At 35.6% G+C, this 22,945-nt stretch overlaps 3 protein-coding genes across 5 annotated transcripts; 1 reads left to right on the forward strand and 2 right to left on the reverse strand.

Annotated features, from left to right (window-relative positions):
• The first annotated feature begins 3,242 nt into the window (after window positions 1-3,242).
• Window positions 3,243-8,540, forward strand: LOC121805345 (protein NLP9-like). 3 transcript variants are annotated; one of them, XM_042205155.1, is made up of 8 exons: window positions 3,301-3,321; window positions 4,009-4,059; window positions 4,156-5,307; window positions 5,656-5,700; window positions 5,802-6,560; window positions 6,852-6,975; window positions 7,201-7,609; window positions 7,724-8,540. In XM_042205155.1, exons 3-8 carry the CDS (start codon window positions 4,372-4,374, stop codon window positions 8,283-8,285), a joined length of 2,835 nt encoding a protein of 944 aa, XP_042061089.1. In that variant the 5' UTR covers window positions 3,301-3,321; window positions 4,009-4,059; window positions 4,156-4,371; the 3' UTR covers window positions 8,286-8,540. The 3 variants fall into 3 exon arrangements, with proteins under 3 accessions (XP_042061087.1, XP_042061089.1, XP_042061088.1); XM_042205154.1 differs by having other exon boundaries at window positions 3,302-3,321; window positions 4,156-4,263; window positions 4,351-5,307; window positions 7,201-8,540; XM_042205153.1 differs by having other exon boundaries at window positions 3,243-3,321; window positions 7,201-8,540.
• Window positions 8,541-11,435: 2,895 nt separating this feature from the next.
• Window positions 11,436-15,450, reverse strand: LOC121802542 (calcium-dependent protein kinase 24-like). Its single transcript, XM_042202227.1, has 8 exons — window positions 14,844-15,450; window positions 13,755-13,878; window positions 13,538-13,681; window positions 13,080-13,232; window positions 12,662-12,777; window positions 12,405-12,572; window positions 12,051-12,284; window positions 11,436-11,833 (listed from the first exon to the last, which is right to left on the reverse strand). The coding sequence occupies exons 1-8, from the start codon at window positions 15,348-15,350 to the stop codon at window positions 11,690-11,692; spliced, it is 1,590 nt and encodes a 529-aa protein (XP_042058161.1). The 5' UTR covers window positions 15,351-15,450; the 3' UTR covers window positions 11,436-11,689.
• A 382-nt stretch (window positions 15,451-15,832) lies between these two features.
• On the reverse strand, window positions 15,833-22,734 carry LOC121803623 (probable E3 ubiquitin-protein ligase ARI7). The gene is made up of 15 exons (XM_042203254.1): window positions 22,510-22,734; window positions 21,840-21,964; window positions 21,466-21,571; window positions 21,270-21,360; window positions 20,640-20,812; window positions 20,268-20,372; window positions 20,089-20,177; window positions 19,416-19,523; window positions 19,157-19,247; window positions 18,956-19,045; window positions 17,974-18,021; window positions 17,523-17,594; window positions 17,253-17,352; window positions 17,019-17,145; window positions 15,833-16,430 (listed from the first exon to the last, which is right to left on the reverse strand). Exons 1-15 carry the CDS (start codon window positions 22,732-22,734, stop codon window positions 16,166-16,168), a joined length of 1,815 nt encoding a protein of 604 aa, XP_042059188.1. The 3' UTR covers window positions 15,833-16,165.
• Window positions 22,735-22,945: the final 211 nt, after the last annotated feature.

Raw genomic sequence — 22,945 nt, forward strand, 5'->3', positions numbered from 1 at the left:
AATCATAGACCTATATTGCAAATTAAGGATGCACCTTCAATTTACTTAATTTTCAGTCCAGGCCCAGCATATTACCAATTAAATAATTAGGGTGTAATACACAAATCCTAATTAAAAGAAAAACACTAGACATATCAATTGTTTCTTTCTTCTCTCCCCCTTCCATCTTCAGCATAAAAATTTCAAAAGAAATGGAAATGGTGCGCCCCTTTCCTGCAACGTAGACGCGTTGCTCCGTCCTTCATTGCGAAAGACCTAATTGAACTATTTATACGAATTAACTGACTTTGTTAAAAGTGATAGTTCTTGTACATGAAAATCATTATTTACGTCAGAACTCATGCAAATGCGGCTTATCATAGAGCGTATCTCTAAATGTGAAAAGATCAATATAAATTATCTTCCATATCTCCAAGTACAATGCTTTTTTTAGTTGAAAACTCAATTAGCCTTTTGTAATTTTATAAGGGGTTTTACATGTTATGAATCTTTTTGAATATACCCAAATATTCTTATAAAGATATACTAGTATCTAGCAATCTTGTGACTATCTAAATTCATACACATATATCTAAACCATTCAATATATATTGCCAGAGGTTGCAACCTTGACTATGTGCAATTGTAGATTAAAAAATTGGACATAACCAAATCATAGAATATTATGAAAGATTCACCATGTGATGTGAATCTTTGATTCTTTCTCCTTGTTAATGGAGGAGCACAAAGTGATTAGGTTGAGGATTATGTTAGGATTTTCAATTTTCAATGATATTTCACACAACTTTAACTAAATTAGGATTCTTTTAGAAATTTGCTTCTTTGAAATGGAAGCAGACCTTTGCGGTGAAGTGTTCAAACTTCACACATTCCAAACAAATCGGTTTAATTACAATTGGTATCATTGACTATACAAAAATGACTTGTACAACATATGCAAATTATTGTGTATCGAGTCTAAAAGAAAGTTAATAACTCTATGATCAGAGTCCATATCATCTTTAGACTCATTCCATTTTCCTTTGTAAATAGGATTAACGTTCGTTTTTCTATTTATATATCCTCCATCTAATTATAAATTATAAGTGATAATTATATTTATCATTCCACCATTTCCACGTACAACCAAAATTAGAATCTGAGTAACCTGGTGTATTAAGAGGTAACAATTGTTAGTTTGAACCTTGAATAGTGCAACTAAGAACAATCAATTTTGATGGGTTGGAAAAATTCTTCAATAGAAAAAATTAACAATAATATACACATAAACGAGAATCGACTATATCAAATAACATAAAATTCAGACAACAGTTATAGCCTACGTGTTATGTCACTTTAAATCATCAATGCCCTAAATTTAGAAAACAATAAAATAAACACTACAACTATTTAAAAAATCAACACTACTACTAATGAAATTGGTCTCAAATTAAATGACAAAGGCGACTAAATTCATCGCTTCCTACAAACATCCGCAACGCCGGTCTTGGGGTCTGTTCCATGAGATGAGACGGGCGCGGAATGCGCCGCAGGGTCCGAGCGACACTCCTACGAGGGAAAGTGCACACACCATCACTCTCTCCATGCGCCTCGTCTTTTCCTCCAATTGCGTGCGTAGGTAATGACATGACTTGCGAGTGACCGAGTGTTTGCCTCAATTTTTTTTTCCAAAAATGATTTTTAATTCTAAAATAGAATTTTATTACAAAATAAATTAATAACAAATTTGCACAATAATCTATTTTTAAATTGATGCTTATTTTTTTCAGTTTTGGGACATACCAAATTTAACACACTTATTATCGGATTCTTGGACCAATTAACGATATTGTTTTGACACCACATAAATTGCTATACACTAGGATTAATTATGCCACATAAGATTATGTCATGTTGATTTTAACGATTACCGAAACGACTCGTAATGGAAATCAACATGTTACGTAAGTTTGATAACTTTTTAGACATTTCTAATAATGTTCTGGAAAAATACTAAATTTGTGTTTAAATTTATAGTAATTTTTCTAACCAATGTCCCTCACTATTCAACTAGCCATTACACTGGATCAATTCCTTTGGTACGAAGGAGTATACCAAAAATATACATGATTTCAGATTTCCTATATATAGTAGTATGTAATTTACTTATAAAAGTATTACATGAATAAATGCATTATTAGATATACGGTGCAAATACACTAAAATTATATAAACATGACATCAACCACCAACAACTAGGAAAGGGGATTAATATAAAATAAGGGGAGAAATCTTGTAAATTAAATATTTTATTCCCTATGTTATGTGTAGGTGACAGGTGTGAAGTAGGTTGGTTGGCATGTGTAAATTCCAACTTAAAAAAAATACTTCTTATACTAAAAATTAAATTGGAATCTAATGCAACACTTGTTCCATTGTTTATGCCACCTAGATTCCAGGTATCAGGTCATATTGAGTTTTATCAAGTTTCAAAATTTTGACCGACAAAGCCAAATTGCCAATTACTACCTTTTGTTTTCGATTGTCACAAATTTTGTAATTCCATACGTGTTTGATGTCTGAGATCTATTATCTTAATTGAAATGTATTTGTTGCAACATTTATATTTTTAAAAGGTTAAAACCTATATACTCCATATTTTAAAATTTTAATTTGAATGAAGACAGTGGTTTTCTTTTAGTCTTTGAGGTAATTCTAGTAATAGTCCTATGTAGATGAGTTTTGTTTAAAGTTTAAGTGCAATAAAATGAGCAATATTGTTTCACACTGGGAATCTATACTTAAAGAAATGAAAATTTAATTCACTTTGATATAAATTAAACTAAGTTCCACCTAATTAACCACTTGAGCTAGCTTACTTACAATATGTGGAGTGGTGCCAAAATGTAAAATGAATAATACAAATAATATAGAACTACTAAAGTTCTAACTTATAAAAGAGTTAATACACTTCACTAGTAGTACTAAGTACTAACAAACATTTTCTACTACATTATTCACGGATTCCACAATACTTTATAATCAACCCACATAATTTACGGGAATTATAAAATAATCATTCATTATTCATTTCTTAAATTTTTAGTTTATTTATATTTACTTATTTGAAATAATTAAATTGAAATAACGGATAAAAGTGACGATGATTAAAATCACATCTACGTGGCTGTAGAGGGTTTGGGGTGCTAGGGATGGGTGGGTGTGGGTGTGGGTGTGGGTGTGGGGTGGGATTTGTTATAAACAAAAAGATTAGTTACAAAGTCGAGAAAGAGCAACAAGCAGCCGTTGTTCTTCACTGCTTCACCGCAGCTGCCACCGCCGGTAAATTCTTCCTTCTTTGTATTCTTCTTCACCTCCTTACTTTTGCAACAAATATTGAATTCAATCAAATGAAGTTCATGCTTTTATCCGGCGCAGTGTGATGCTAAGCTCAGTATACTTTCCTAATCCGGCTTTCCCCATTTTATTGTGTTTAAGTTCTCGACAGAGGTGCAAGTGATTGAATTCGATATGTGTTACTGTGTTTTAGCTTTATGATTTGAGGAAATTGATCTAATTTTGTTTGATAAGTGTGGAGACGGGGATATTGATTTTACTGTATTATAATGGATTTGAATCTCTGAAGTGAAATTTGGTAAGCTGTAGCTTAATTAATGCATTTTTTGCATAATTATGAATTTTGATGTTGCTTCTCTATCTTCAGGAATCAGATTTTCGTTATTTTTGACTGAAGTATTGTTTGCTACTCTATTTATGTATTCAACATATTTACTCGTTAGTTTGATAAGCTGATTTTGAATGTTTAATTTGAACTGCTTGTAGTTTTAAAGATTTAATTCGCATTTTCCTATCGTATGCGTGTTCCAGACATTAGCCAATGCTCAGAACTCGATAATAGAAGTATACGTGATATGCATCATATTGTATAGCCTGTGTACTATAGTTAGATCTCAACTTGTAATTTTATTGACAATCCTATTCACTTTCACTTTTTTGTTGATATTGCAGTATGTTCAACCTCACTGTTTTTTTATGCCTCAACATCTCTAAAATTTAAAGGTTTGTCGGGGAGCCTTTCCAACAATATTTTTTCATCTTGTTCATGGACATACTTAAGAGGGAAGAAAGATGTAAATCCAAATATGTGTACTGCAGGTTTCCAGTCTTTTGGACAACTGCGAAGCTCATTAAGGAGTGTTACAAATTTTTGAGCCAAAAGTGTAACCCGGTTTAATATGATAGCAAGTGGACGCTGTATAATGCGTATGTCACCATTGGGAAAAACTCTACAGAGCCGTATTTTTCTTCAAGTCCTTTAGAAATTCTCTGACAGTTGCTTTTCTTGTTCAGTTTTTGGCCACTTTAGTTAAAATGGAGTACCCCTTTTCCAGTAACGAAAAGGGTAACGAGTTTCCGTATTTACCTAGGAATCGGGTAGTGGATATGGCTGCAAGGTCAACAGATGAGAGTGTACAGTGCTCAAATGTGGAGGACTCGTTTGGTAATGTAGTGGATCTGATGAATTTTGACACGTATGCTGGATGGTGCAACAGCCCCAACAATTTGGTTGAACAGATGTTTCCCTCCTTTGCAAATTTCTCGCCTCTTGACGGAATGAACTTCACGCAGCATAATTCAGGAATGTCACTATTGGATAGTGATGTTAATGGAAGTTCATCTATGAATGAAGACAAGGTGATGCTTCATAATGTCGACTACCAGCTTCTTTTCACAACAAGCCCTGTTGATGATGGGTTCAGTTTGACTGAGATGAGAGATAGAAGCCCGAAGCATAAGATGATTGGTGATGTAGGGAACAGTGTGATCCCAAGGCCTCCTATCCAATCTCTGGCTGAGAGAATGCTAAGAGCATTGGATCTATTCAAAGAATGGTCTGGAAGGGGTATTTTAGCTCAGGTGTGGGTTCCGATGAAGAATGGGGATCAATACATCTTAAGCACTTCTGAACAACCTTTTTTACTTGACCAAACACTTGTCGGATATCGTGAAGTGTCTAGGTCATTTACATTTGCAGCAGAATCAAAGGAAGGATCTTTCTCAGGGCTTCCTGGTCGTGTATTTGCTTCAAGGATTCCAGAATGGACCTCAAACGTAATGTACTACAGTAAGGGTGAGTACCATCGGGTACAATATGCTATTGATCATGAAGTTCGAGGATCCATTGCTATACCTGTTTTTGATGACGAGTTGCTTGAAAGTCCGTGCTGTGCTGTGCTAGAACTTGTTACCACGATGGAGAAGTCCAATTTTGATTTGGAGATGGAAATTGTTTGTCGCGCACTCCAGGTCAGTTTACCAAATATTCTCTTATAATGTTCATTTTATTTTATATTCTTTACAAAAACTTGTGCCCTGTCCTTTTTTTGAATAAAGTGAATATTGAACTCTAAATCATTATTATGAGGCAGGTGAATCTGCTTCTGTTTTTTAGGCCTGTATCTGCTTATAAATTATAATGGGGCATGACATTTAATACTTTGTAAATCGGGTTATAAATTGTATGTTTCCTATTACGTTACCATTGTTTTTACATACAAGCTGTGAACCATTATAGTTCTTAGTAAATTGGGTTAAAAATTGTATGTTGTGCACTGCTTTATCGTTGTTTTACATATTCTCTTTGACCATTTTCAGGCTGTGAAATTAAGGAGTCCTGCACCTCCGAGACATTTTTCCCAGGTATTCATCAACAGATCTGATCTGATTGTTCATTTTTTAGGATCGTCTTCATTACATGGTCTTACAGTCCACCTATTTTAAAACCAATTATTGTTTTGCAGACTCTATCCATTAATCAAAGAGCAGCTTTATCTGAGATTACAGATGTTTTACGTGCAGTATGCTATGCACATCGACTGCCTCTTGCATTAACATGGATACCTTGTAGTTACTCAGCGGGGCAGGGTGAAGGAACTATGCAGATACATGCTAGAGAACACAAAAGGAATGTAAATGAGAAAAATGTACTATGCATTGAGGATAGTGCCTGTTACGTGAATGACAAAGATATGAAGGGTTTCGTGCATGCATGCCAGGAACATTATCTTGAGGAAGGACAAGGAATTGCTGGAAAGGCTCTTCAATCAACCCTCCCATTCTTTTACCATGATGTCAAGGAATATCATATAAGCGAATATCCACTTGTTCATCATGCCCGTAAATTTGGCCTAAGTGCTGCAGTTGCAATCAGGCTAAGAAGTACTTATACGGGTGATAGTGACTATATATTGGAGTTCTTTCTTCCTGTCAATATGAAGGGAAGTACAGAACAACAACTACTGCTTAATAGCCTCTCCGGTACCATGCAGAGGATCTGTAAGAGTTTAAGGACTGTATCTGAAACTGAATTACGTGGGATGGGTGACTCTGAATTGAAATCACAGGATTTGGAAATGAGAAACGTATCATCAACAACAGTATCTGAGAGGAGTTCTGAACTGTCGTTTATTGGTGGAAATCTGAAAAGTATCGATCCCATTACTCAGAATGTAGTTGGATCTACAACCACTAGGAAAGAAGCTGATAGTCCTCAAGACCAGGTGATTGTTATTTTGCCATTTACAATTTGGTATTCCCGATCATTGCATGTTATTTTTAGATACATTGTGATAATAGTTTTGTTATGTGATATGAAATAATGCGTAAGCTCAATATTCTCAGCAAGTACATTTTTCACTGTTGCATTTACTGATTAATGAAGCTAATAAACTCATGGAGGATCAGTCTTTTACTAGTTTAGTTAAATTCGTTTGATCTCAATATATGTAACTGTACACCTTTTTATTAAATAGATTTGCAACTAATGCGCTTAGAATCACTATTGGCTGTAGAATGTGGCTGGCTCGAGGAAACAGGTGGAGAAGAAGCGAAGTACAGCTGAGAAACATGTTAGCTTAAGTGTTCTTCAACAATACTTCTCCGGGAGCCTCAAAGACGCTGCGAAAAGTATTGGTGGTTAGTCTTGCTTACAAATTCCAAAATTTTTGTTGCACGCCACCCATCACTTCAGAGTTTTCACACTCGGAGAAAATGCATTTAATGTGTATATAGGTGAAAATAAAAACTTTTTATGATGCATTTCATAATTTCAAGCATCAAATGTTGCAAAAACATCACAACACATACACAAACATTAGAATCTCAAACTTCTTATTTTTATTTTTATTTTTATTTTTGTAGTGTGCCCAACTACTCTGAAAAGGATATGCAGACAATATGGCATCTCAAGATGGCCTTCCCGCAAAATCAATAAGGTGAATCGTTCTTTGAGAAAGATACAAAGCGTGCTTGATTCTGTCCAAGGGGTGGAAGGAGGATTGAAGTTTGATCCAGCAACAGGCGGCCTTGTTCCTGCTAGTCCTATCGTCGAAGAATTCGAGACTAGAAAAAGAACTGGCATGCCCAACAAAGGTGGTATGACTAGAGACTTTGATTTAATCCAGAATATAAAATCTGCACCAGCATCATCTTTCATGGACGTTCAAACTTCCATTGTAAAAATGGAAGACGAGTGTCTCTTAGATGGAAGCCAAATGGTAGGAAAATGCGAGCCACATCCTCCTCATCTACCGAGCTTAGAGCAATCTAGGTTAGCTGCACTAGATGCTGGGGTATCCCGGCCTATCAGCCTAAACAGTGTGCATTGGACAACTTCTCCAAATGTCTTACCGAGTTCTTTCCTTCCTTCAAAAACCCTCGACAGGTGGGCATTCAATGATAAATCTCATTTCATTCCTCAAAACTCAAGCTCGGTGGCAGTTGGTAACAAGGTGGATACCAGATCAAAAGATGAAATTGTCACTTCCCGCGAACACAACCAACCTAGTTCCTCGGGCATGACATGCTCATCTGACGGGTCTGGATCTGGATCACTGATGAACAACAGTTCATCAAGCTCCAGAAGTTCCAGCAAGAGGCAGAATCATAAAAGTGAGACCGGTCATATAGATAGTGGGTCAAAAATAGTAGTGAAGGCTACTTACAAAGACGACACAGTCCGGTTCAAATTTGACACAGCGTCCGGGTGCATTCTATTGTATGAGGAAATAGCAAGGAGATTCAAACTCCAGGTAGGGCAGTTCCAACTCAAGTATTTGGACGATGAAGAGGAATGGGTGATGTTGGTAAATGATTCTGATTTACAAGAATGTCTTGAAATATTAGATTTCATGGGCACTCGCAGTGTGAAGTTTCTGGTTCGTGACGAGGTAAGTGCCATAGGAAGCTCTGGTGGTAGCAACTGCTTCCTGGGAGAAGGCTCATGATCATCTGTAGCTGGTGCCGGCGTACAACTGATTTCGAACTATTCCAGATGATGATCCATACTCAAGGATCCATCAACAAAAGGTATGAAGCTCATATGAAGGAAAAACTCTCAAATTCATACCATTTTGCACTACTGTGAAGATTATAGATAGATAAGTATATGGTAATTAATAGGACAGTGATAGATTGTGTATATAATCTTTGTTACAATTCACTTTGGTAATCTCTTTACTTTGTCGTGTACAATGCATTTCTTTTCGGTCTTCTCTTTATTGAATCTCGCCAAAATTTAGAGGGAAAGTTTTTAAAATATGCAATCAATACCCGAATTATGAATTTATGATTATAATAAAAATGATAATAAATACTTTAATTATATAAGTATAGTAGTAATCATATTTATTATTACATGATCTATTATTTTTATTATCATGTCATTAATCAATAACTTTTTAAGAAAGTGTTAGCGTAATTAGTAAAATTATGTATCATTATATTTTTAATTAATACTTATTAAGTCAATCCCAGTGCACTATTACAAATTACTGATCATATTTTAATAATAATAATCATTATTATTTTATCAATCAAGAAATCTTACTTCAGTTATCAAAATAAAATCATTACTACTAATAAAGGGATTTTTGGTATAAAAACATCCTAATTATGTGGAGTGCACATTGTTTTTTAATCACTTCTTTTTATCCATCTTGTTTTATTTGGTGCCAGATTTTCAGGTTTTAGAGCATTGATGCACACAGTAATTTTTTTAGGATAACGCTGTATATTAAGGTTAATAAATAATTAATGAATCAAATTGGTTTTTAGTTATTACAAATAAATAAAAATTTTAAATGACCCAATTAAGTTTTTTTTCCCTTCTCTATATCCAACTAATAGCATATATAGTAATTGATTATTAAGTCTTCATATGCGAAACATCATTATCATAGACGCATTTTACCGATTTGAATCTCGATTTGTTTTCTACATGTAGTTGCATTTTTTTAATTCAAAACAAAAGTAACTGAAATATTTACAAGTTTAGTCACAAATTATGATTAAAATAGAATATATTAAAATTTCAGCTCACTCCGAAACCCTTAAATAGTACTCCATAGTATATTATTTTTCAATAATTTTTTCCGATACATTTTCAAGTGATATAGTTCAGTTCAGGTTTTTACCTTCAAATTTGAATCCGGTGAAAAAATATTAATAGTACAAAATTTTAGCATGTATTCAATTCTCACAAAATCAACTTTCGCTCAAATTAAATCCAAGGTGGTATGCCGAAATCTCCAAAACGATGTCATCAGATAGAGACGAGAAAAAGTAAGAGGAAGAGATGGAAGAGGTAGTGGAAGTCTGTTAGTGTGTGAAATCCACATTATTATTAGTGGTGTAATTGATTAAAAACTTTTCATATCTAGACTTGTTCTAATTTTGGGGTACAAAATTTTTTTTAGGATGGAGGAAAAACTATAGTAAGTTGTTTATAGGGTGTAGTACAATTTTAATATTTTATTATTTCAATAATCAAAGAAAGTTTCAATATACTTGTAACTTGAACCGTACACCAGGTATCACATATTCTCTCATCTTTCTTATTCATGTACTGTATTACTCAAATATTTTATGAAAAACATGTAATTGGTAGAGCCCATCTAGGGGTCACATCAAGTAAATCACTTGCAGACACCGACTATCAACATCTCATCTTTTCACACTTTCGTATATGTTTGACTTATGTTATGTACCTTTCATTTATCGCATATCTTGCTCAAATCTTGTGTTTGGGGCTCGGTGGCTTTCCATGATGGCCTAGTCCGAGGGACTAGTACGAGGCTCGGTGGCCTAGCACGATGGCTCGACGGGCCTTGCATTATGGCTCGATGGTCTTGCACGATGGACCTTAAGGGACTAGGGACCACTAGGGACCGTATTTGGACAACCAAAGGACTCACACCAGAACGATACGCATATTGGATCATGTGCGCAGGAGGATGACCATATTTCATATAACTCGCTTCGGGCCCATGCTAGCACATCTCCTCCCACAAAGAAATGTCCTTTAGGATCCGACTCGAAATGTCCTTTAGGATCCGACTCGGACCCTATAGGCATCTTTTTGCAACGATAAACAAATATTTCCTAATCTTTTGATTTTCACAGTTTTTCTTATATACTCTTATTTTCTTATCATATTCTTATTGTAAACAAATCATGAAGTTTTAAACCTTTCTTTTTTTCATTTTTGAAAACTATTTATTTCTAACACGATGTTAAAACAAATTTTATATCAAAATAATATATTTCTAACTAGGTCCTTTTTAGGGATATTACAATACTACTACCACTTAGCAGCATTAAGATGCTTTTTCCAAACGAAGTTTATAGGTTTAAACGGTCGAGAGCAATGACAAGATTATCAAATTGAAATTGTTTGAAAGGAGAGGAGGTCGTCGTCGGAGGGGCGATTTGAGGCGGCGGAGTGAGGCTGTCTCCGGCAAATATCCATCTCGAAAAGGGAAGAATGAATGGTTGCGGGAGTCGTTGCTTTATAGACTATATAGTGTGAAGGGTGGCATTTTTTTACTCCATATTAATAAAAATATTTAATATTTAGATATCTATGGATTTTTATCAAATCTTGTTCCGATTTTATAATCGATTAATATTTAATACGATCAAGACTAATATAGTAGGAGTAATATTCATCATTATCGATTGGAAAATTAAATTAGTAATTCTATAATAAAGGTCCAAATATTTGAGATGGTATTCGAAATAAAAAAAATTAAAAAGGTTACACACAAATGACATTGACGTGGGTTATGATTTTGGGCTGGGATTATTTAATTGGGCCTTATAAAGTTCTCAGTCCAAGAGCTCAATTTAAATGGTTGTGCCCTTTTTTTATGGTTAAATGAACCCGAGACCTTTGACTTTGGTCATTATTAACCCCTGTACCACTTGATCAACTCACACACACTATTTGGCCTTCTTGTTTTATTTTTGTGTTGGAAGTTGGATTTTATTTTTAACTAGTGTTACGCTCTCGCGAGACATGATCGAACTGTTTCTTGTTATTTGCACTAAATCGAAATTGTAAATTCGCATTTATGAAGTGCATTCACACCAAAATAAAAATACAAAAACATCACTTTCCAATTATCAATATCTCCAATTAGTATAGTGATAATAACCTCCGATTTAGCACCAAATGTATGTATCAAATAATCTAATTTAGGACATTACTCACTCTCTATTCATCCCAAAAAAAGAAAGAAAAAATAAAATAAAATAGAGATTGAAGAAAAGCATCCAACATTAAGTTTTGGATTAAACCAACTAACTGGCATATTGGATGCGAAAAAATGGGGAAAGAAAAAAGAAGAAATTAATTGCAAATAGAGGTTTCCTTGTTAAATAATCTGACGCTAAGAGCATTAAGCATAGCTCGAGAGTATTGTCGTGATTCCATTTTCCAATCCATTCCGGTCGTCATCATCTCCTTAAACTCCGAGTAGCTAATCCGCCCATCCTGTTGAATTTTATTTCATCAGTACATGTAATGAAGCATCGTGCTTTGAGCAACACCAAAAAACGTCATTTTGTACACAAACGAGGAAAATTAAAATGGATTAGAATTCGACTAAATTTCATTTTTAAGTGACTATTATCACTATATGAGGGACTCGTTTGTGTTATTTCTCGTATATGAAAATATGTCTCGTAAATTATGACCAGAATCATCGTACCTTGTCGAGATCGGCATCGTAAATAATGTCATGAATGACTTGTTCGTTGGCGGGGCCAAAATGATCGTCCAACAAAGATTCTTGCAACTCCTCAAATTCAATGTATCCACTTCTATCTTTGTCGAAATGTAAAAATGCTTCTCTTAGAAGTTCTTCACTGTTTATTCTTTTCAAGTGCACAGCCAATGTCACAAACTCTTCACAACTTAGCATCCCATTTCCATCAAGATCGGCCTATATTTAATTCACAATTAATATTCATTTCAATTTTTTTTGAAAAAGAAAGAAGGAAAAAAAGTAGAAAAAAATAATTTATTCATAAGAAAAATGATGGGTCAATTGACCCATACTTACGGCATCTAGCAGTATCTGCACATCGTGATCGGGCACGGGTTGCCCGATCATGAACAAGCCGTCTTTCAATTCTTGGAAATTTAGGTGCCCGTTTTTGTCCGTGTCCATCATGTGGAACATTTCTTTGATTCCGTCTACTTGGTCCTCGGGCAAATTATCGGCCACCACCTACAATTTTACATAACACCGAAAATCCATTTCAAAAATTTCTATTTTTAGGGAACAAAGGAAGAGGAAGTATGTTTTAATTGACTTACTCTTAGAACTCTCCTCTTGAATTTGTTCATCAAAGAAAACTGCTTTATTCTTGTTCTCACTTGGTCGCCCAATGGAACGTTTGAAACGTTGTCAGCATTTTGTATCCATGGGTGTTCTATAATCAACAAATTAAATAACAATTAGTTAAACATTAATTCAAGATAATTAATACATGTATGTAATAATCTTGAACTATTAAAGCGGTGTTTGGTTTGATTGATAAAATAATACTACCACTCAATCATATGTTATCAATAATACCTCATTACTAGCTAATCAGAGATAGAAAATTAACATCGATAACTAAAAATTAATTATAGCGAAATGAAAAAAAGAGATTATTTTTTCGTAAAGTGAGAGTATAATCTATCTCGTCTCGAATAAATGAATGCACGGAAAGGGTAAAAAGGTACTTACGAAGGACTTGGTCGATGGTGAGACGACTAAAAGGGGTGGGATCGAGCATGCCTCTGACAAGTTGTTTAGCTTCCTCACTAACTTTAGGCCATGGATCCCTCTTGAAATTGATCTGTCCATACACAATTGCTTGTGCTATTCCTTCTTCCGTTTCTGCATTTACGGACGCCAACGATTTAAAGTCTCATAAACCTTTACCAAATTTTAGTAAACGAATCTCACTTTCCACTAAATCATTACTTTCATATTTCACTATAAAATCAATCTATAGAGCTAAGACCAAATTTTCTTCACATTTTCTAAAACTCACCCAGAGTCAAAGTAAACTTTAAATTGATGATGAGGGAGTATTGATGATGTAATAAAATATGAGCGAAATAAGTTAGTCGAACGCAAGACTCACTTATCATGTAAAAGTGAAATAAGACACTTATTAACATACAGACCCGAATAATTACCTGCCCAAAAAGGAGGAACTCCGCAAAGAAGAATATAGAGAATAACACCGGTACTCCAAATATCGACTTCGTTTCCGTAATTTCGCCTCAGCACCTCCGGTGCCATGTAATATGGGCTCCCAACTATCTCAGTGAATCTTTGACCTAATTAAGTCATATTGTTAACTATGAAAAAAATATTATTCAAGAAAATATATTCACAGAGAAAAAAACTGACCTGGTTCGAAAAAAATGGAAAGGCCAAAATCAATGGCTTTCAATGGAGAATTTTCGCTAGAGTTTGCGTATAAAAAGTTCTCAGGCTTAAGATCTCTGTGGATTACTCCATGAGCATGACATACCTGCAACATATATAATTGAATAATGAATTGTTAAAATTACAAAGTTTGATCAAAGTCTCACCAGTCCCAAGATTTAAAAACAAAATATTAAATCATGAATTTTTTTGTCAATTGTGTTATGTGCGTATGAAATGATATTATTTTTTAAACTAAAAAAACAAAAAATACTATTCTAATGAAACTACTTTGTTTTGAGCATTAGCATTTGCAAAAAAAAATAATTTTTTCAAGATTTAACTCATCACTTTCAAACATTACGACCGAACTTGTCGTTTTCAAACAAATCAACAAGAATTTGAATAGTTCCATAAGATTTTTAAAATGGTAGTAGTATATTAAATCATCAAATTTTAATACTATTTCTCTAATGTATCACCCGTATACAAAACGATATCATTTTATCGAAAAACAAGAAGAGAAAGCAAAATAAAAGATACTGATAACGAAACAAAGTCGTTTTGTATACCGATGAGCAGTGACGTATACATGGGGTGATAGTTGTACCCCCAAAACTTCGTACTTAACACTAGTATTGAGGTATAATTAACGAAAATTGCAAGATATCAGGTGGCAGAGCAAAAACATTTTCACTTGGTAGGCCAAAGATTGAGTCCTACCACTCTCAAGTTTTGGTTCATTTATTTCTTTATGTTCCATTTCTCTTTCTTTATCTTAATTTAATGAGTTACATAATTATTGGTCTGTATTCCGCATCCCCGAATCAAATATCCTAGATACGCCACTGCCGATGAGACAATTGCGTTAAATTTAGTTAATAATCCATATTCAAACTCGGTAATTAAAATGAGTGATTTGTGTAGCATAATACATACATTGACAACCTCAAGACTCATGATCTCAAGAAAAGATAACGGTAACGAAACAAAGTCGTTTTGTACACAGATGAGACAATTGCGATAAATTTAGTTAATTAAAATGAGTGATTTGTGTAGCATGATACATACCTTGACAACCTCAAGAATGGTCTTGGTGACTTGAGCTGCAGCCCTCTCAGTGTAATGGCCCCTTGCAACAATCCTATCAAAGAGCTCACCACCCCCACACACCTCCATCACCAAATATATTGCCTCCTTATCCTCATAAACCTCCTTGTAGCTCACAATGTTGGGGTGTTTGGGGAGGTGCCTCATGATCTCCACCTCCCTCCTCACATCCTCCACGTCCACGTCCATCCGCAGCTTGCTCTTCGATATCTTCTTGCACGCGAACCTCTCGCCCGTCGCCTCGTCAAAGCACTCGTACGTCACCCCGAACTCCCCCCTCCCGAGCTCCTTCCCGAGGCGGTACCTCTTGTAGATGTTGCTCCCCGTGGGGTCCGCCAGCACGGTGACCGGCCTCGACACGCGGTGGGGGCGGGGCCCGGACGGCTTCGGAGGCCGGGGCTGGCCGGGCCGTTGGTCCCGCCTCTTGAAGAGGACGGTGCGCCTTGGGATGGACATGCATGGCCCCATGGGATTTTTAAGTAGAATTTTATTATAAATTTGTGTGTGTGTTTTGGTTTGTATTTTTCCTCTTCTTTTTTGGTGAGAGGAAGTTTTGGTATTGTTTAGAATCCCATGGGAACAAAAATGAGAGGAGGAGTGTTAGAGGTAGATAAAGTTGTTGCTAATTTGTTAGATTGTCTTCTTCTTCCGCCTTTTGCTCCATGCCCTTTCCCTACTTCCATTTTTAGGTTCTTTTTTTCTTTATTTACATCACAAAATTGGGTATTTTGCATGCCATAGTTATAGCACTATGTAATTGTAATTGGTTTCTTCATACTTTCAAAAATATGTGTGACAAATGGAGATATCCAAACTAAATTTTGAATCGAATTTAAAAATCCAATCTGGTTCAATGCATATATTCGATTTTCAAATTTTAAACTTAAAATTTGGAACACTTAAAATACTAGTACTGATCTTTCTCAACAAAATTTCAGTAAACTTATGTATAATTCAAAATATAGAGTAATTGAAAGGGAGAATTAAGTAGCACATGTATCTGTTATTGCTGATACAAGCACAATATCATGCAGCATGGAAGTATATTGCTGATACATTTTCTTTTTTTTTTCTTTTCTTTTATCTATCAATAATGTACCTGTGTGAACAAGTCACAAGCTAACTTCCATTTTACCATAATACAAGGATTATTTACAGAAAATATAGATGATAAAACAACACCCAACACTCAACTGGTGCTACCGTCGTCGTCCAGTGCATCTCACAACAAAACAACAGGCTACTAAGGAGGTTTCCGTTTTGTGCCTCCAGAATATATAAGCTCAACGGCGGTGGTTACACACATGGCATGCAACTGCGGATCGAGCATTCATATACGTACACTTATCACATGCCCAACTTCCTAAATCATCTGCGTTTCTGACTGATGTGCCCGTCTTGGAAGATCCTTTCCCTCTTCCGCCTTTGCTCTTGCTAGTCCCTGCTGCGGTTTTTGAACTCATCTTGTTGCACACTGCCTGTGAATCTACGTCTGAAAGCCCATTCTCCAGAGCTCTAACCAGGTTTTCAAAGTAGTTTCGAGTCACGCTGTAACAAGACAAATAAAAAGTCATGTCCCTCCCTAGTTCGAAATATACATGTGCATGCGAAAACTTCTACTGACAAACAATGCATCAGTAACACACAATTTCAATAGAATAGATCTATTAAAGAGATAATCGCACTGAGAAAATAGGTGGGTAGATCATCAAAAATCACTCGTCTAAGAGTAGTTTGATCTCAACGAGACCACAAACTTTAATCTAAATTAGTTCAAACCATACCATCTGAAGTCTTAACTTAAAGTAGACAACTCGGCATCTACAAGATCAATGACTGGAGATGAGAATAAACTATTTTCTTCTAGAAAATGAAAGAAGAATCAAAGTTTGCAACTTGACAAATGTTTACTAAAACTAGCTAATCAGGACAAAAGCAACTATTATAGAGGTGAACTCATGTATCTCCTGCCCAATAATCTAGTACTAGAAACTAGAAAGATTAAGCAACAAAGGTATCGACTCGGGCAATAAAAGTTCAATATCAGACACACACAAAAATATCAGACAACGCCACTGCTGTGTTTTAAAACATAAATAGTCTCATACTTCTTTCTGTATGCAAACCATAAACTACCTTGTCAGGCCAGCAAGTTTGGTGCGGAAGTCATTAAAATCCTTTGATGGCCCCTCAGAATTCAGGTAATTCATTAGCTCTTTCTCTGCACACTGATGAAGCCTCTCCAGACCAGCTTCCGCCTCACCTAGAATTATAAATATTTGAATGGCCACATTAAAAGCACAGAATGACCCAGGATTATAGGATCTCATTCAGAATGCTCGATCAGATTACAAGAGGACGTAATAATACCTTGCAAATACTCAAAGAACTGTTTTTTTGTATGTTCAGCCTCAGGTAGATAGAATCCATATGCATAAGTCCATTTAAGAACCTTCCTGCATTCAACTATCTGCACAATTGTTCAAAGCTCAAGCTAAGACATATACTGAATAGACATCAAAAAGCAAATATAATGCTTTCATAGAAAGCAGTCAGATCCAACACTTTCCAGGAAATATAGAACGAAAGTAAGGACTATCTGTTCACAAGAAAAGCAAACTATACTTGTACAGAGCCTACCTGTTGCCAAGCTTCAATTATGAACTTCAATTGTGACTCAGGCTGGCATTGAACTTCACTAAGCTTCTCAAGCTGGAGGGGAAAAAGAATGCACATTATAAACACCAAATTGCAGGGGTGACAAATTTTAAATAAAGAATATGAAAAAAAATATTATAAAGCAATACAGGGGCCAGATAAGAACTCTTAAGATGCAAAACACTCTCAAAACTTCCTATGTAAGGTGGTCACTGATTCACTGGTCATAGGGGAGATTGAGGAGCTGATCTTAAAGATACCTAGCAACATGTATAAACAAATATAATGGAGACAGATATCCAATATCACATTTTTGTAGCAGATCGTGAATGACTTATCTTTCTAAACAAATATAATGGAGACAGATAAAGAAACACAATATTCATCCATTATCATTCAAAGACAAAGCCTAATAGAGGTAAGATATCCTTACATGTACACTTTGCATTTGATGCAGATCTGCCATTGCTTTTTGCCTTGACTGCATTGAATTTGGTTAAAGTTGTGTGTTATGCAGAAATAGGGAAAAATTGAACTCAAGAATAAAAAACATGTAAGCTTATTGTGATGATGATGGAATGACAAAATAGATTCAAGAACAGCCTTTTGTGATGATGATGGAATGACAAAATAGATTCAAGAACTTACGACAATCTTTAGGTTAAGTACAATGAAAAAATTAGAAACTGTCTACTAGTTAAAAGAAATACTGTCTCTGTCCCACCCCAAGTGATTCGTATTTTTTGGGATGTCGCAACTAAAATGATGCATTTCCTATTCTGGCCAAAATCTACACTTGTTTATCTCTCTTACTTTTCTCTCTCTACTGCTTTATTCTCTCTTTATTTAACCACTAAACAACACTTCCTAAATTCCAGTGCCCAAAAGGAGTGCCTCACTTGAGGTGGGTCAGAGGGAGTACTAAACTTCTATCACCATTCATATTGAGTCCATTGCAGAAATACGAGTCAGGGAGATACTCCAAGAAAAATCACAAAGAAGATTTCATAGTAGGGATGTGTTACTGAATGGAGAATGTATTTCTTTACACAAAATTGACCACATATGGAATTGAACCACTACAATGGTAACACCCCACAGTTACAATGGCTCTCTCATATGATCACAGTAACCATTTCTGCCAATTTTCTTCATGGTGATAGGATAAATAGCTTTTCTAGACAATCATAATTTAAGACTAAGTCACTAAGCTAAGTAGTTAGATGTTGACTTTCTGAGCACTTTCATTATTTCAAGTGCTTGGTCTATTGAAAAGCTTTCTATCAGCTGGATTTTCATGCTAACCAAAAAACATGCACAGACTAACCATCAAATCGAGGCTAATGACTAAATGTCGACAATTACATTATAGAACAACGTCCTTAACGAGATAACTAGGAGTCGAGTAAGCATACCGATTGGTTGGATGCCCATCGCTCATAATAATGAGTGTATCTTTCCAAGGAGTTCTTGGCCATCTCCCTCCTCCTTTCCGATTCGTCATACTGAACCAATTCACATTTCAATTACAAGAAAGCAATCAGATTTAATGCAGAAGAACATAACAAATGATATGTAAAGAAGATGCTAGCAACATAAATCCATGTATTGCATACCACTCCCTCTTGCTTTGCTGCTTCATAACGGTTGCATGCGTAGAAGCCTCCAGTTCTCTCACCATGGTCCGACCATTGACCAAGACACAACCTGAAAAAGTATAAATGTCAGTGTTTGGTAGTTCTTGGCAATCGATGTAATTACATTAAGGGATTTGAATGGAACAGATAATAAATTAAGCCATAGCACAGGCACAAAAAGGGAAATATGTGTTTCATGAAAAATTTGGTATAAATGCAGAACAGTATAAAAGCATACCAGCAAAACTCAAACTTGCATGGCGGAGTGCAAGTCATGTGCATGCAGCCTTGGTTCTTTTCAATCGGCCGCTTGCACTTGGGACAGGGCTTGGAGTTGGCCAAAATCCTAAAAATGACAAAATCAGCATGAGAAATGCCATGCACTCAACATACTACAAGACCAAGAACAGTACCAAGAAGTATATACTATCTTGCAAGCAAAAATTAATGAGTATGCAAATTCATACGCCATATAAATTGTAAAAATTACCACATAGCAACACCAGGCAGGGGACATGAAAATTGTACTATCTAGTATGTAAGGAAGATATAATCTGATTTTTTAACTGATAGAGAAATGTACAATCCCTCAGTATCATAATCTGACTTGACGTTATATCAATTATCATCTAAAATTATTATGTTACCTAGATGGCTAAGAAGACATAATTCGCAAAACTTTATTTGAAATGGCTCAAGAGAACCGATACTGCAAATAGAAGATATTTTGAAATAAAAATACTAGAGATAAACAGCATATAATGATGCGAAGTACCACTTGTTTACTTTTTCATTTCAAACATACAGCATTTGTGAAATAAACACTCTATAAGTACACTCATAGCGAGAAAATATATATGAACAGACACATATGATGTTAGTTTTGCCAAATCATTCCAGTAGTAGTATACCAGTTCATGTTCTCGGATTCTGCACTGTTTTTCAAAACCCACTTTGCCACAGTTTCACAGTCTACTGGCCGATGAGCTTCTTCTGCACACTGATCATAGCACCAGTGCATAATACTTAACTTGAGTAATCCCCATGAAGAAAATTAAGATGGTAAAATACATAGCAAACCCCAACTCACATTCCAACAGAAGCTATATGAACAACTGCAAGTGACATCATAGCTTCCACTACCAACAACATATTCCACGGCTGAATCGCAACCAGGAGCAGGGCACCACTTAATCTGTAAGGAAAGATAAGAGAAAAAATTACCTTCAAAATAGAGTTCTCACTGAATGAGGAGAACTGGGCAAGGCATAATAAGCATGTGGTCAAGATGAAGCTGATTCTGTGATTTATACAGTTTGCAAAATGATGCCTTATACGGTTAATTCTCAATAAGCCACACATTCTTTTTTACTTAGTATCTAAAAGTATAAACCTAGTAACTCTAAAGATTCATACATAATTCAGTCAAAGATATGAAAAGATCAGGAGGTGATTTGTCTACCTTACGGCTGTCCTCAACATAAGATCTAAGAAGATAGCGGCGGTACTTCTCTTTATCCTCATGGGAACCTAACTTATCAATCATATCTTGGCCAACAGCAGCACCACAGGATGGATCAGGACACCTCAGCACCAAGCATCCAGGACCATCATTGATGGAAGTGCTTATGTAAGCTAAAAGTACAGGCAGGTAATAGATCAGTTATGACTTTTTAGCACTCACGCATGCAAATCTCAAAGAGACACATTGCAGGGATAAACTTTTTAAAAAAATAACAGAGATTGCATCATTCCCATTAGAGACGATAAATCAAATATGCCCGTTTCAGTGGTCATGGAAATTCTGATGAATACTAGCTAGAGTTCACAAGAATCACGTTTTTTATGAAACCATGGTTCCCCTCCACAAAACCACTTAAAGCATTCCATTGAACCCAATACCCCTTCCAAATTTAGATCTACAAAGAAGTGTCATGGAAAATGTTTTTTTATGAAATGTTTGTTTCAGCTTTAGGAAAATTCTTTAGAACTAATCCAATAAAGGGCATTCATGGAAGCAGCGGATATGGATAAAGCTTTCGTTTTTTAATGTATCTACAAGAATAAGTCAGTTAAAGACCGATAGACAAACCTTTCCAGCACGTGTCACAAAAAAGGTGAGAGCATGCAAGAGTTTGTAGTTTGCCAATAGAGTAGCTCTCGAAACAGATCCCGCAAGACACCTACTAGGATACAAACTTACAAAGTAAGATAAGCACATGAAGATGATGGAAACAAAATTCTGAAAGGAAAATAAATAGTTTGGAGTCATCTTAAATTGAACTTACTTCTTTGTAATTTGGAGACTTCACGACTGGTTTCTCCAATATGCCAACTGCTCTGCGAACATTTTCTTCATCAGCAAACCATTCTTCATGCACGTTATTCACACTCCTGGAAACAATCACGTTAAAAAATTTGTAGATGGAAAAACTGAAATTATACAATCAGATCATATATTACTGACAAAAAAAACACCCATTCTCCAATTTAATAGGATTTTTAAGGAATTCAAACAATTACTACATACCAGATACCTCGATTTTCTTGAAGAACAAGAATGAGTTACTCGAGGCCCAAGTAAGTAAAAGGAAATCTAACAAAACTTGATTTTGGCCAAAATAATTACTTGGTTTTAAAAAGCAAAAGTACAACGAGTTACCAGTTATAGCGCCTCAATAGTATGCATGCTGCTTCCCGTGGAATAGAAAGAACAGTTGATATTTTGGTAATATCTTCGAATTGGCGTCGTTGTATATCTTCTTCTTTTAAGATAGTATAGTTCTTCTGTAACACATACAACAGTGAGTTTCTCAGGATGGAGGCAGGAGTGACATTAATATAAAGCTAACTAAATAAGCGCATAACTTCCATTCAAAATTCTTAGTTACAGAATCAGAAAATTCTCTAACAATCACTTTTTGAAATACCCTAATTCCAATAACGCTGAGTTTTTTTTTATCATAAAATCTTAACACTTAGTTGGACTTGGACCTCATTAAATATCAATTAACTCAAAGTTTGGTCTTAACTTATTATTTCTAAAATGATAAATCTAATTTCTAGAACACAACAGCTAAAATCAGCATCTGATCTGATCAAAGGAAGCAGTAAACCCCGGTCCTACATCTGCAGGAAAACAATGATAACTGTACACTTAAAAATTCCACCTTGCATATCTGTAATGTACATGCACACAATCGCCCCCAGCTTAAATCACACTAAATCAAGCAATTGAGTCAAATTAGCTCCTCGGCCGTAAATTGCACCAGCTGAGTAAACCAATCAGACAACAGCAAGGTAAAAAGCGCCGCTTCACGAGCATTAAGTACCTGCGACCGACTGACGAGTGCGTCATCGCCGTCATCCGAGTTGGCGATGAAGTCGTAATCAGCAGCGTCGTCGTCGTCCTTTTCATCGGCGTAGTCATAGCCGTAGTCTTCGTCCTCCCCAGCTTCGTCCATGTCGTGGTCGTCCTCCCCGCCGCTGTAGTAGTTGTCGTCCTCCTCCACCGACGCCACTTCATTGGCATCGTGCATATCGTCCTCGGACTCCATGAACGATGCGCAGAGGTTCAGCTAACAAAACCCTAGAGAGAGAGGATTTAGGAACGGTGGGTATTGGGGAAGTTAAAATGGAATCAGTGAGCTTCCCACCGAGAAATTAGGGCTAAAGTAATGATGCGATCATCTTTTTGTTTGCCTCAATTTGGAGATGGATTGGACACCTAAATTATTAATTGCCTTAATTTTAATTTATAATAAAATT

Source organism: Salvia splendens, chromosome 5 (genome assembly GCF_004379255.2).
Source record: "Salvia splendens isolate huo1 chromosome 5, SspV2, whole genome shotgun sequence".
Classification (NCBI taxonomy): Eukaryota; Viridiplantae; Streptophyta; class Magnoliopsida; order Lamiales; family Lamiaceae; genus Salvia; species Salvia splendens.

Coding starts and splice junctions, on each gene's coding strand:
- LOC121803623 (XM_042203254.1), bottom strand. CDS start 22,734: ATGGAGTCCGAGGACGATATGCACGATGCCAATGAAGTGGCGTCGGTG. Junction 20,178..20,267: donor CATATAGCTTCTGTTGGAAT/GTGAGTTGGGGT, acceptor TGCTATGATCAG/TGTGCAGAAGAAGCTCATCG. Junction 19,248..19,415: donor TGCAAGTTTGAGTTTTGCTG/GTATGCTTTTAT, acceptor ATACTTTTTCAG/GTTGTGTCTTGGTCAATGGT.
- LOC121802542 (XM_042202227.1), bottom strand. CDS start 15,350: ATGGGGCCATGCATGTCCATCCCAAGGCGCACCGTCCTCTTCAAGAGG. Junction 13,233..13,537: donor AGTTCCTCCTTTTTGGGCAG/GTAATTATTCGG, acceptor CCGTAAATGCAG/AAACGGAAGAAGGAATAGCA. Junction 11,834..12,050: donor ACGATGCCGATCTCGACAAG/GTACGATGATTC, acceptor AAAATTCAACAG/GATGGGCGGATTAGCTACTC.
- LOC121805345 (XM_042205153.1), top strand. CDS start 4,372: ATGGAGTACCCCTTTTCCAGTAACGAAAAGGGTAACGAGTTTCCGTAT. Junction 5,308..5,655: donor TTGTTTGTCGCGCACTCCAG/GTCAGTTTACCA, acceptor GACCATTTTCAG/GCTGTGAAATTAAGGAGTCC. Junction 5,701..5,801: donor CTCCGAGACATTTTTCCCAG/GTATTCATCAAC, acceptor ATTGTTTTGCAG/ACTCTATCCATTAATCAAAG.